This window comes from Phlebotomus papatasi, unplaced genomic scaffold (genome assembly GCF_024763615.1).
Source record: "Phlebotomus papatasi isolate M1 unplaced genomic scaffold, Ppap_2.1 HiC_scaffold_529, whole genome shotgun sequence".
NCBI classification, from domain to species: domain Eukaryota; kingdom Metazoa; phylum Arthropoda; class Insecta; order Diptera; family Psychodidae; genus Phlebotomus; species Phlebotomus papatasi.
Window position 1 is genome coordinate 1 of NW_026604725.1, and position 14,139 is coordinate 14,139.

General features: G+C 35.0%; 1 protein-coding gene across 1 annotated transcript; it reads right to left on the bottom strand.

Annotated features, from left to right (window-relative positions):
• Positions 1-3,939: 3,939 nt before the first annotated feature.
• On the bottom strand, positions 3,940-13,420 carry LOC129809252 (low-density lipoprotein receptor-related protein 11-like). Its single transcript, XM_055859061.1, is given in 5 exon segments — positions 3,940-4,049; positions 6,239-6,610; positions 6,612-6,787; positions 12,819-12,979; positions 13,378-13,420. Coding segments are annotated over 5 exon segments (783 nt in total). The 5' UTR covers positions 13,403-13,420; the 3' UTR covers positions 3,940-4,000.
• Positions 13,421-14,139: the final 719 nt, after the last annotated feature.

Sequence of the window (14,139 nt, forward strand, 5' to 3'; positions counted from 1 at the left end):
GGAGTTATCTTACTGCCCATTCAGTCAGATTAGTTTCGGGAACAAGCGAAGAGGGGTTGCGAGCAAGTGAGAGCAAGCCCCAGTTCTGCCTACACGGCGGGCAAAAGTGGATTTTGCCTCCACATTTGAATGTTATTTTTTCACCAAAACTTAAGAAATTATCGAAAAACTAAGAAAATGTGGGAGCATTTTGCATGCAAACAACTGAGCATTCTCAAAGTCGCACACTAACGCAGCTATCATCAGCAGGCTTTCATACACGCTCACTTCCCTATCCTTATTCAGAGCGGCAATGGCCGAGCTCAATTTCGCTATCAGGAGGAAAGTTTCTCTAACACTTAAAAATTTCTATTTTTTATCACATAAAACTGCAGCCTATTTATATATTACGTTTTTTTTTGCCAAACATTTTTTTAATGAAATCCGTACAAGAAAAAGTATGCGGCTGTCGAAAATTGCATTAAAGTAGTCGTAAACGACTATTCGAACCAATCTATAATTAAATTTTTGCGCGGAATTTCTCAAAATTTTCAGTTTTCACTATCTTAGCAATAAAATTTTTCTATATAAAGTAAAATTTACGAATTTTATTTTCTTTCAACTTAGTCGTATTCCACATTCAGATATGAAAAAAACCAAAGGCACGGAAACAAAAATATAGAAAAACAAAACGAAAGAAATAAAAATATAAAAAAAAAAATAAATAAAAACGACACGTCTGACACAGGGTAAGGGGACCCAGCATTGAGCCATTAATTAACGCCCTGGTTTAGGAACTATTTCAGCCCTAATCGGCAAGGTCTGAGCGGCCCAGCAACGAAAGAGTTCCCTGTTCGACATTTCCCGACGGTCACGGCCTCCCAAATGTTCAGAAAGTGGTGGCCACCAAGGAGAACTATTGCTTCAACCGCGTTCGTTTTTTCCCACGCCGTAAGGATTTACATTGAAGCGAACCCTGTTCCGAACGCGTTTGCTGAATGGTGTTCAAACAGGGAACTTTCGTTGCTGGGGGTAGGCCCGAATTAAGGGCAATGGCTCGGCTATCCCTTCCCTGTTCGCAGCAACTTCATATTTCCCGCCTCCCGCTCCAAGCAAGGCCTTTTACTGGTTCGGTTGCTCGTCGTCTGTGAGCTTGGCCTTGGTTAACAGGATAACAGGAGATAAGACAAGAGATAACTGTCAGTCAGTCGGTAACATGGCCTGGAAGAGATCGGATGGAGGCACAGAGCCTGGGCGGTGCTGGGCAATTGGCCGCGAAAAGCTTTGGTCTCCATAAAGAATCTTTCAGGGCAAAAGCCCGGCTACACAAGATATATCTACAAAAAAAACTTAAGGAATTATTATAAAATTCCATTTTAATGGTCACGTTTCCCTTTTATAAAATCTCCATCTAATGTCTTGATAAAGTTATGAATAAAAGGCTCAAATGGGTTTTAAGAGCATATTGTAAACATTTACCAATATTTCTCAGACTTGGTGGTAAAATTTGAAATATTTGCTGAAACAGTTGGAAATTTACATAAAAATTTTAAATAAATGAATAATTAAAAAGCATGATGTTCGACTTCAAACTTAGACCCGAGGCGCATAGCGCCCTTGACCTTATAAAACTACAATTCTATTATTTTATTGGTTGATATGCTTGTATGAAATGTATGGCAGACGAAATGTTCAATTTTTGTACAAAATGTATGAAAGACGAAATGTGAAATACGAAATGGTAAAATACGAAATGTGCTGAAATACGAAGTTTCCGCAATACGAAATGTGCAATACGAAGATGTAAAATACGAAATGTAAAATACGAGGTTTCCGCGAACCTCAAAATGACGGAAAGATGGGTGAGGAATGGGGGTCACTACACCAAGTTGTAATTATCGCCAGAAATATAACCTTTAAGGGAAACCGGGGTCCTTTTAAACCTCAAATGAAGCTTTTTCTTCGCGCATTATTTGTGAAAAAATGACATGGTTTGTCCAATGTTTTTATGTTTCATAAGTAGCATTGTCTTTGGATCTAGTAGCCCTGTGAACAACCAGTTTTCTTTATTTTATCCTTTATGGCGCTGCGATCGCTTTTTCTGCATGCACATTTTTTTACACTTAGGGCAAGTGTGCCAAATTTCGGCACAGTTGCATGCAAGCGCCAAAGTCTCAAGTTTAAAATGTAATATCTTTAATAGAAAGTGATTTTTTTTGTTCCTTCTACTTAAGGAGTGTTGCTTAGAACTTTGTAGACAGTTTATCGTCTTTATTTACTTTTAAAATCAGTCTTAATACATTTTAAAATGAATAAAAATGTACACATAGCTTTGGTGGCCTATTTCGGCCACCTTCATTCTCATAGTTCCTTGCCCTCTAGGAATTCTTCCAATGCCTTGTTCACGTCATCTCGTTTGTCGAAGTTCCTTTTTTTGTTATTCTTTTGCATTGTATAATCTCTAGCTAGACTATGTAAAAACTAAAAATTCATGGAAATTCAAGGAACAAAAAAGGTGGCCGAAATTGCAAGCTGGCCGGAATTTGGCACACTTACCCTATACGATATTTCCGAATACAACTGAACTCTGAGTCTTTACGGGGCTTTAGATCCAAAGACAATGTAAGTCTCTGAAAAAAATATCTTGTCAAATTAACAAAGAACAGTTTATGAAAAGGATGTTCTTTCATACAGAATATGGAAAAGTCTTGTCAAATCGGTGGCCAACTGAACTTTGTTGAATGTTTGTCAAAATGATATTTTTTCCATATAAAATGTGAAAAAAAGTTTTGTCAAAGTAACAAAATTTAAACAAAATCAATTTGTTCGTTTAACAAGATATTTTTTTCAGAGAGCATTAGGATATTGGCTAGGTATATGAAACAATGTAGTTCAAAGCTCTAAAATTCTTGCCTTTTTCTAGAGAGGATAATGAAAAAAGTATGACACATTGGCTAATAGTACCCCGAGTCAGGGTAGATTTTAGCCATTTTTGGGGTACTATTGGGTGCAACGATTGCGAAAGAAATATAACCGACCCATAGACAAATCTTAATCGTCTGGCAAATCCACTCGACCACCACGGATTTATCAAATCTCTAAATCGGAAAAATGAAAATGCTGATTCAACTGACACATTGTATTTTACAAAACCTAGAAACCAAATGTTTACAAAGAGCGATTTGAATTCTTGTGATGATCCCCTTTTTCGTTGGCTCAATGTAGCTCAAGAATCATTAAGGATCGTTATATGGTAATAAGGCGGCTTTGTGAACCAGAGTTTCTGGGAATATTTCTTGGAACACCAATAAGATAATAAAGATAATATAGCATGGAAAATTTATAATAATTTCTCAATCATTAATTTAAAATATTTCACAAAAACAGCTCTATAAAGATTTATTTACCGCAAATTGTCACTGTCGGAAAGAAATTATTTAATTAGTATATACTTCTGCATTTACTTACGCATATTCCCATTCTACGCATTTAATTTAAAAAAAAAAATCAATTTATGCGAATGGAAAGTTTGAGCAAAATGCAAATATCATTCCAACGAAAGTTACAAGAGTTTTGCACTGTTACCTCATGCCATCCCGGAAAATGCTATTTCATCCATTTCATTTAGCATAATCTTAAAACATTTACATGAAAACAATAGGAAAAAGACAAATTAATGACTTTTTTTTATTTCAAAGATGAAAATATCATAAATTCAAATTTCTCGCAAAAAAAAAGTTGAATAATAATAAAAAAGGGTTGCAGTGGAATAGTATATTAATCTGAAGATCATTTGAAAAAGGAAAAACTTCCAACAATAAAATCCGTTTTCATTCTGTGCAAGAGTAAAAATGACTTTTCACACAACTCTCTGCAGCATTATCAACTTTCAACATCCCATTAAACAGAGAATTCAATAAAATAAATTGTCTTCATGGTTCTGCACTCAACTAGCAATGCCCTGTTATAAAACACTCACCTAAGAACATGGGATTTATTTGTGGCCATTGTTTGGGTGCCGTCATTGGATCTTCTCGATTGTGAATCTGATATTGTCTCTGCATTGTCGTCTGAAATGAGGAAGAGAGGATGGTTGTTGTGAGACCAAAATTTAGTGGGAGGTAGGGGAGGGTGAGCAGTTTAACGACGGGGGCAGTTTCAATTTTTTGTATATTCTTCTTATCCCTTTAAAAGGAATGGGATAAAACCTTTATGTTATTGAAGAGACAACTGAGACCCATGGATCATAAAAATAATTAATTTCGTGACGCTACTCGTTTGAATTCTGTAATTGATTTTATAAAACTGCATCAAAATGAAACTTTTTGTAATGTCCTTATTTTCAACAATTTCTGAATTATTGCACTTATCTATCCAAGTAACATAATTGTATTAAATTACCAGTGGTTTTATGACTATTATAAGGCATTTAGCGCTGAATGAATTCTAAGACGGTTCTGACAATTTTCATTTGGGTTCCGAAAGTTCGTGAGGGGCAGTTTCATGCAAGCACACGGAGAAGATTCCAGTGTATAACAATTTACCTTTTTAATCAAAATTAAATTAAAATGATCATTGAAAACGTTTTGTAGCTGTTTTGTCGATAAAGTTCGACATTACAGAAAGCAGTATTTCCTAAAAGTTCATAAAAAAAAATAAAAAAAAATAATCTTTCAGTGTTTTTAGTGCTTAAAAATGATGAATTTAATTGTTTTAATATATTTTCAGATTGTTTTCAGGAAGATATTGTAATTTTTTTTAGTATCATAAAAATTCAAGACTTTAAAATACTATTATATAACTGTTATACTAAAAGGGACATGTTCTAAAAGCGATATAATGACGCAACAATGTACAGAATTAGCTTAGCACTACAAAAGAACATTTCTTTTGCATACAAATTCAAAGAAAATTGCTCAATTAATGAGAAATAGGCTTGGAAATCTTTAGCGATATTTTATTTTCTCTGTATGATCAATTAGCCTGCTTTTAAACGAGGGTATTTTAAAAATGCACCCTTACTGTGCTATGCACCGGCGAGTCTTGGAAAATCTCCCCTTGAGGTTTGTGTCTGAATAAAATCTCCCAGTTAGATGTTATAATACTCCCATTTGTGTCTCGACTAAAATAGAAAAAGTCCAGCAGACTTTCTATTTTACACCGAAACGTTTCGAACTTGCTTTGAGGTACGTGGTATTGGAAATAATTTAATAGAAATCAAAGGGTTACCAAGTAAATATTAATGGTTGATGAAAAAAAAATTAAAAAAGATATTGTATCAAACTCGTCTCACCGCAGGGTTTTATTGACATGTCAGGAATTTAAGGATACATCGTCAGTTGCTTTACAAACCGAAAACGTTTTGCTAATGAAGTTGCTTTACGATAGCTAATATTTAGTTTTCCTTTATGTAATTCATGATAGCTAGACTTTATGAAAACCTTCATCTTACTTTAGTACTCCTTGTGTTCTCTTGATAGCAATATATCGGTTTTTTTTTCTACAATATACACAATCTATTAACATGAAAATTAAATTCACTAAAACAATTTCACTGTAAACACTAGGAATTTTTAAGATATCCTTGGTGAAAGGTGTTGAAAACTCTTGAAAAAATCTGCACGGACAGCACTTTATATTTATGAATAACAAAAAAAAACAGCTGATTGAGCTTTCGAAGAGTTATTTTTGTTCGCCAGAATGTAAGCAATTTCCACTGAGAAGGCTCAGTGCGATATTTTCTGCGCCCGAAGGTAGGCACTTGTCACTGAGAGAAAGCTCAGTGAGATATTTTTATTTCGAAAGAACAGTTTCGAATCAAAAGTTCTCCCTATAAATGCCGCCTTAGTGTCAAATTCTGTTATAAAGTTCTTGTTCGATTATATTTTGTATGTTTTAGAGTCTAAGAAGACTTCAAAATATTTAATTTTAATTCAATTCTGGTATCGCAAGTTTCCTATAAACACGTTTTATCTTTCTCAAAAATTGCCTCATATTTATTTTGAAATTGCCCCGCAATGGGGGATTTTCACACATTCTGCCTTTCAAGTGAAATGAATTTCTCCACAATAGACTAATGAAATTAAAGGATTATTGTTATTATTTTTATTAACCCTAAACCCAACTGTAATTTACAGAATATACAAAGTTTTACTTCTGTTTAATCATCTTATTGCAAAATATGGTCCCAAAATACATTTTGCAATTTAGGGGTGAAACTGCCCCACCCTCCCCTAATATAAAATTTAATAAATACAACCTGTGGAGCACCATTTCCCACATTGGCATTGTCCGATGCAGAAGTCTCAGTGCATTGGACAAATCCTGCATTTGTTGGGTATTCTGGGAATTTTGCTGTGCACCAGCAACACCTGATGTTTTCTGTCCTGTTGGACACTCTGGTCCTTCGTCACTGCCATCCTCACACTGTGGAATACCATCGCAGGCATTGTACACGGCCAGGCATTCCCCTGAGTGGCAGGCAAATTGAAAACGACTGCATCCGGCATTTTTGGCCGTTGTAGTTTCCACTGGAGCTGCGTTCTTAGCTCCCTGCGTGGAATTTCCTGAAATGTTCTCGTCTCCATGCAAATTCTTGCCACCCTTGAGACTCACAAGCTCCATCTCGTGCTCAGACAGTCCCACAGAGGATGGATGTTGTACCACCGGATGGACTGGGGATGGTGTCTGTGGCTCTGATTGACGCATTGGACTCATCACGGGCACTCGTGTAGTTGGCATGACGCGTGAATTTACATCGAAAATCCTCAGGTGGTCCACATTGGAACAAGAAGCATGTGCCCTTCACCTGTTTATAACCACAATCAATTGCAACAAAATAATTTTTCTCTATTTCCCTCTCTACAATGGATTGTATATTACTGCCTTACACATATTTCCGGATGGACAAAGAATGGCCCATTCCCACGGAACATTTATTTATTTCTTAAATGGGCATTTAAAATTGTTCTATGACTCACTGTTCCATTTCAGTGCCAGGGGAAGAAAGGACATAAAACACCGTGTCTAGGTGGCTCTATTGAAAACATATTATCCCAACATTCCGCAAGAAAATGTAGATTTCTTTTTATTTCGCGAGGGACATAAAAAAAAACAGTGCAGTGGTAAGCTTGCTTTAACTTATAAGATCAGTGATCCTTTGTTGAAATTATGGTGTCAAATTTTTCTTGAAGGTCGATAGATTTTTAATTTTATTTAAGAAATATCGAAAGAAAAATCGTTATTTTGGTAAGAATCGCTTTAAGGAAGTCTCGATTTTAAATAGACCCTAAAAACTTATTAAAAAAAAAAAACAATGTAAAAGCATAAGCTTGTAAGAGGATTTATTCGATAAATTTTATTACACTAGAAAAAATCTGTAGAGTTAAAACAACTCTATGGCTGAGTTGAATTAACTCGAAGAATATCGATGTAAATTTGTAAATGTTACTTTTTTTTCGTTGTAAATTTTAGTAAACAAAAAAACTACTCTAATTGCGAGTTGAATTATCTCGTCGGGTATCGATGTAATTATTACTATTTTTCGATGTAAAATTTCATTTCGACTGAAGTAATATGCTTAAATGTTTTCGTTTTAGGAATATACTATCAGTCAAGAAGATTTTGGTGTGACCAAGTTCATATCGCTTCTTGGAAATTACAAGGGGCCAATTCAATCTGAGCCATTTTTCAGGAGACATCATGAAAGATTCAACTTTGTATAAATAATTATCTCATTTATGTATGTTAATAAAAACAATTTAATTATTTTCTATTTGTATAAGCATTATTATAAATATTGAAACATACATATTTTTAACCTTTCAAAATAAGTTTTTTTTTATGAGTTAGCTCTTTGTCATTCTAAATGATGCGTAAATTTTCATGAAATTAGAATGACAAGGGATCAACTTGCTTGAGTTATGGCCTCTAGACATTGGGACCAATTTTTGTCAAAAAATGCTTTTTTGAAGGAAATTCCCTGCAGCGTTGTAAGGGAAACGTCAAATTTCTGTCAAAAACGCAATTTTTGACGAAAAATTTCTCCACAATGTGTAGACGCCTTTAGTCCCTTGTTTCACAAAAATTTGAACGATAAATCTATTTTGTGCCTCTTGACTTCAAACAAAAACCGTGCAAGCAATCATAAAGAGTAAAATTTTGAAAAAACTTTTCTAATAACGAAATTTTATTGACTCATATCATCTGAAATTTTATTAAATTCTCTGTCTGAGTGTATTAAAACCTCAAAATCGCCAAAAAGTGAGTTGACCCCTTTGTAATTTCCAAGGAGAGATATGGAACATCAATTAGAAATATTCCTAACAGTGTTTAATGCAGACATTGTGCAGTGCATCATATGTGATATCTCGGAATATGGGGAACTTGACATCAAGAACAAAAAAAAATAATAAAGGAAATTATAACATAAAAGAAAACATAAAATTGCAAAATCTTATCCACTTTCAAATTTGAAAAATAGTTATTTTTATTCTATAAAAGCATTATTTAACTCTTAATACGAGTTGTATTAACTCTTAAAATGAGTTATTTTCACTCTTTAAAAGAGTTATTTATAGTCTTTTGTCATATAAATTTTAGAACAAAAAAGTTGATACAACTCTTCTGAATATTACACCTAAATAGAAGTAAAATTAACTCTAAAATACAACTCTCACTCAGATACAACATATACTAAAAATTTCATCGAAATCGCTTCAGAAACACTAAAAATGCAGTCCGGTCAAGACATTTTTAATTATAGCTCGGGTCAGGGAACATCGGGGGAAGGAATGTGATCCACTGTTGGAAAGGTCTCGACCTCAGCTACAACATACCAAAATTTAAAGAAAAATCATCGTCTAGTTTTCGAAATATTCGACATCGAAATTCCGAAAATCTATTTTTTCGATTAATCGTAATCTTCGAACATTTTCTCTCTCTCTGACATCGAGTAGAAAGGTCGCCCAGGAGAGCGGGCTTTGCTCTTCCAGAAAATCAAGAAAGAAGTGAGAAAAGTTAAAGTATTACCAAGTATGCTAACTGAAATCAAATCGAATAAAATTTTAGTGTCATAAGAGTTGTAGTACTCCACGAGAGCTTTCCAAAACGTTAAATTTTTCAAATTCCGATATTTTGGGATCGGAGGTATGACTTTGAAAATTTACTTTTTCTCCTTTATAGTTCGGGTCAGGAGAGGAGGGTGAGGAGGGGCGAGGTTGCCTAATTTTTTTTCAATCGTAAGCTCTGAGGAAAAGCTATAACATACAAAAATTTGAGATCGACCGATGTCGTAGCGGCTGAGTTATTGAGAAAACAAATTTAGGGGATGTTCCAAAATGACAGAAGGGGGTGGTAGTGGATCTGACATCACCTACTTCTAGCCGCTCATCGACATTTAACCTTTGCCGAAATTCGCTTGTCCATATCTCTCTCCGGTCTCTCTCCAGAAGCGTTTGTACTCCAGTCGGTACGGGACGGGACGTCCATGAAAATCGATTTTTAACACAGATGATATTCGTGATATGAGTATCAAAACGTGTATAGGTCCAAAATGTTGGCCCGAACTGACGAGGTCGGATATCATCGATATCACCTAGGACCTACAAAATCTGAGATTGTAAAGAATCTCAGCTAAAATATTAACCAATATTTCGTACAATTTTAAATGTTTGTGAATTAGATATTTACGAAATGCTGATAAAACGTATAATCCACAAACACTTCGTAAAAGTTTGTACTGCTTTTCGCAAATATTGTTCGTGACATGATCACTTGACGAGCACTTTTTGTTCTCCTACAAACATTTGTTCTCCTGACAAAATTTTGAAAACATCTTTTAATAGAACAAAAAATTAATATTCCGTCAATTGATCATGTTTTGAACAATGGTTGTGAAAAATGTACAAAATTTTACAAACTTGTTTGTGGGTTATACGATTTACGAGCATTTCGTAAATTCCCAGTGGAATTCACAAACATTTACAAACAATTTTACTAAATACAGTAGCCTCTCGCTAATTCGGCTCTTTTAAGATCGGGTTACTTTTTAATTCGGGCAGCAGTTAAATTTGAAAAAAGTTGTTAAGATTTCTTACATTTACTTATTCTTGTTAAATGAAGCAAATATGTATATGCTAAAATTTTCCATGGTTTTTCTTAGTTATGATCAAGGGTCCATCAAGCCAAATTAAAAGTGAAGCTAATTTTCACTTTTCCTTGTAAGAATTTTGCATCTATTGCACCGCGACATAAACAAATTTGCTCGTAGTTCTTGTATAATTTTAGCGAACATTATGAAATATGTATTTTTTAGATAGCTTTTAATGCACGATTTCGAAATATATCAAACTGATAAGTCAATTCTCTTTAGGAAAAAAACTTGCCAATAGTCTTCAGGGTCTCTATGCAAAAACGTATGGAAAAATGAAATGTCGAGAGGCCCCTGGTTATGATGTTATTTTGCATTATTAAGGATTGTCATGGTATTTAAGGTAAAGGGACAGATAATCCTAACCGGCTTATGTAGGTGAGATTCTTAACGTGAGCTAACTCGGAGTGCATGCAAATTCGATTTAGAGCTGAAATTGTGAGTCGCCATTCAGTTATCTTGAATAAAATTCGTGAAATTATACAAATTTTGTATTTTAAACCAAAATATCAAGGATTTGGATGAACTGACAGAAAAGTGATATATGGGTGAAATGTAGACCAGAATGTTCTCTATAATTTTCCCATAGAACATGATCTCATCGATTACTCAGAAGCCAAGATAAGCGAGGTTTTTTGTTTCTGTAACCTCGTTTTTTCATCCAGAGTTCCCCAAGTAGTCATTTGTTGAACTTCAACTATATCAAAAAATTGTTGTATTTTGCGGGACTTTCCATTTAAACACCCCTATTTTAAGTGTCTTGGTGGAGTAGAGGCAGTCAAATTGGCATCTGAGTCATTTCAAGCGTTTATTATGGGAAAAAATCAATTTTTTCACACTTAAACGGCAAAATCGGAGTGATAGCGTAGTCTGAGCGGAAAATGATGTATGGACCGAAATGTAGAGACAAATGTGCTCTACAATTATGTTGAAGTAATCATCAAAATCGGTTCAGCGACAGTCGAGATAATTGAGGTTATGTGATATTGAAATTGGTTTTTCGACTGTGGCGCCCCTGGTGTTGGTCCCACGAAGTTCAAATATTTTAGAAAGTTGTAGTATTTGGGTGAGATCTTTCGTTTAAGCCCTCACTCATTAAAATCGGTCACATAGAACCGGAGATATGATTTTTTGAATTTTGTGAACTTTGACCCCTCATATCTCCGGTTCTGTTTTAACCACAGCACACATTTGCCACCATTTTGGAAACGTCCTAGACTGGACTACAACATACTAAAATTTCATTAACTTGCACAATGCCGTTTTTGAGGAAAGTGACTTTGAATTTCGATGAATTTTGACGCTATCACAGCGCCACCTGTGGTGACTTTTTGAACTTCCATCTGAAAGTGCTCATCGAGACGAAACCAAAAAGGTAAAATTTAGGTCGCTATGTTAATTAGAACCGGAGATAGAGGCCGGTCAATGTTCGAACTTTGACCCCTTTATAGCTCCGGTCGGGGGTTAATGGATCGACTTAAGGTTTTTTTTGTTTGATAGGTATAATCAACGGCTACAACATACTAAAATTTTAGCCCGATGCACAATGGAATTTTTGAGTTATTTAACTTATAAGATTTAAAATTTTCTTTTTAATAATAGCGCCCCTAGCGGTGGTTTTATGAACTTGCGATGTTAGAAGAGGAAGTGGCATTTCACGAGAGCTTTCCAAAAAGCCCTGATTTTTTAAATTCTGACAATTAGAACCGGAGTTATGGCCATTTTAAGAAATTTTTTTTTGGACCCTTATAGCTCGGGTCAGGGGGGTCGGGGGACCTTAAGTTTGGTATTGATGGAAAGCTCTAAGGCCCAGCTATAACATACTAAAATTTGAGTCCGCTGAATGCCATAGGGGCGGAGCTATTGAGAAAACAAAAAAAGGGGGGTCTTCAAAATGGCGGAAGGAGGGGGTGGGGGGTGGGGGGGTCAATGCACCAAGTTGCAATTTTCACCCGATATATAACCTTTGCCGAAAACCGCAAGTCGATATCTTTTTTAGTTTAGGAGCTATTAAGCTCCAAAGAGCGGCCGGCCGGCCGGCCGGCCGGCCGGCCAGCCGGCCGGCCGGGAACGTAAAATAGCCACATATATATTCGTGATCAGGAAGTGCTGAAACACATTTTGGCCAAGTTTTGAGGTCGATCGGACGACATGAAATTTTGTTAGGATTATAGTAGGTGAGATTGTTAAGAATCTCACCTAATATCGGTATTAAACTTGATATAATTTTACTTGATATAATCAATGAACAAAAAGTCGTTGCATTTCAAACAGTTTGATGCCCGAATTTCTGTCTAATTCGGCTGACATTTCGATCCCAAATGCCGAATTTGAGAGAGTCTACTGTACTTTTTTTCTGGGTGATCATACTGCCAATTAATTGACCAAAAAATATTTATTCCTACTAAAATTTATGAATATGAATTTAATTGGAGATATTTGAGTGAAATGCAGCATTACAATAGCTGTGATCATTATAATGATAGCCAATTTGTAGATTCTGCAGAGTATTTTTTTCCTTCCTAATTAACATTGTCCGGGCATTTAGGTATTTTTCACCGGAAAAGTGATACAGAGACAAAGGGCCAAACCTCCATCCGGAAATTTTACTGTACAAGTCCACCCATTATTGTACTTGATTCAAAGAAATTTCACTATTGTTTTCACCTCTGGAAAATAAATAATTTACCTTTTCCTCAAAGATGAAAACATCGCAGTTTTCTGTGTCAACAACACAGAGTTGCACATTCTTGATTATTGACCACTTCAGTTTTTCATCCAAGAAGATCGCCTTGAGTTTCAGTGACTCCTTCGTACGAATAATTGTATCCATATGAACATCAAAACGCCCTAATAAAAAAAAAAGTAAATAAAATCATATATTGCAGTCTGACTCATTTTATTCTTCTACTAAATTATAACGAATGTAAATTAAATTTAATAATAATTTCCGGGAAGACGGAGAATCAGTAAAGTAGAACAGAAATCATAAGCCACACTTAAAGGGATCTCTTTGGCTTTAGTTTAAAAGACTTTCCCCCCTCAATACAGTGGGCATTAAATTTATTGCATATGCTGCTTCAAATAAGCAACTGCGGTAGTTAATCAATTTTAAATTAAATTACTACAATAACACTGATCTTTGGGGGTAAAAAAAATTATCAAGAAAGAGCAAAAAGTTAATGCTTAAAAAAAATTTGCATTACATTTTCCATAAAAGCATTTTATAAATGAATTTATATACGAACCTATACATAAATCTGGGTCCACCATTCGTTTTGCTACCACTGTGCGTATTCCGCATGATAAGGCACAAATTGTAATATTGTTATTTAGCAATAATAAAAGAATTGCGGTAGCTCTTAGCACAACTTTAATCTACATAACAATTATTTGAAGAGCATCTCTTTGTCTTTTACACAACGTTCTTCTTTTTTTTTCAGACCACAACAATATGTATATTCCGCACGTCTCCAAAAACCCATCTTTCAGTGCAATTAATTTCTTTTTTTTTTCCAAATGCGCGGTTGTATAGCCACAGTAACTTCAACTTCTTGTTATTCCATTTATTGAATCACGATGCAGACAAAAAAATACTCTCACATTATATTTCCAATATTTATATACGGGATGTTGCAATTCACCGAAAAATATTCTTTTATATGGTCCGAATGAAGTAACCACATACGGAAAATGCGATGAGAAATAAAATTAAACATGGGGAACCTCTATAGATCTGGGGTCCTCCCCTGAAGTTAGATTGATAACAAGAATTTGTGTTGAGAAATCAATAATAGCAAAAACACTTTGCGTAAAGGAACTATGTTGTAGGTTGAAAAGAGACAGCATCACTGAGATATCAACCCCCATGGAGCTCAAGTGCGCAAGATCCAATATGGAAAATTTACCAGAATATAATGTGCTGTACCATCATATGAGCAAGCGCCAATTCTGTCAACTGGAATTTCCAATGTCTATGCCCCCCCCTTCTTTGAAGTTGGTACAAGGAT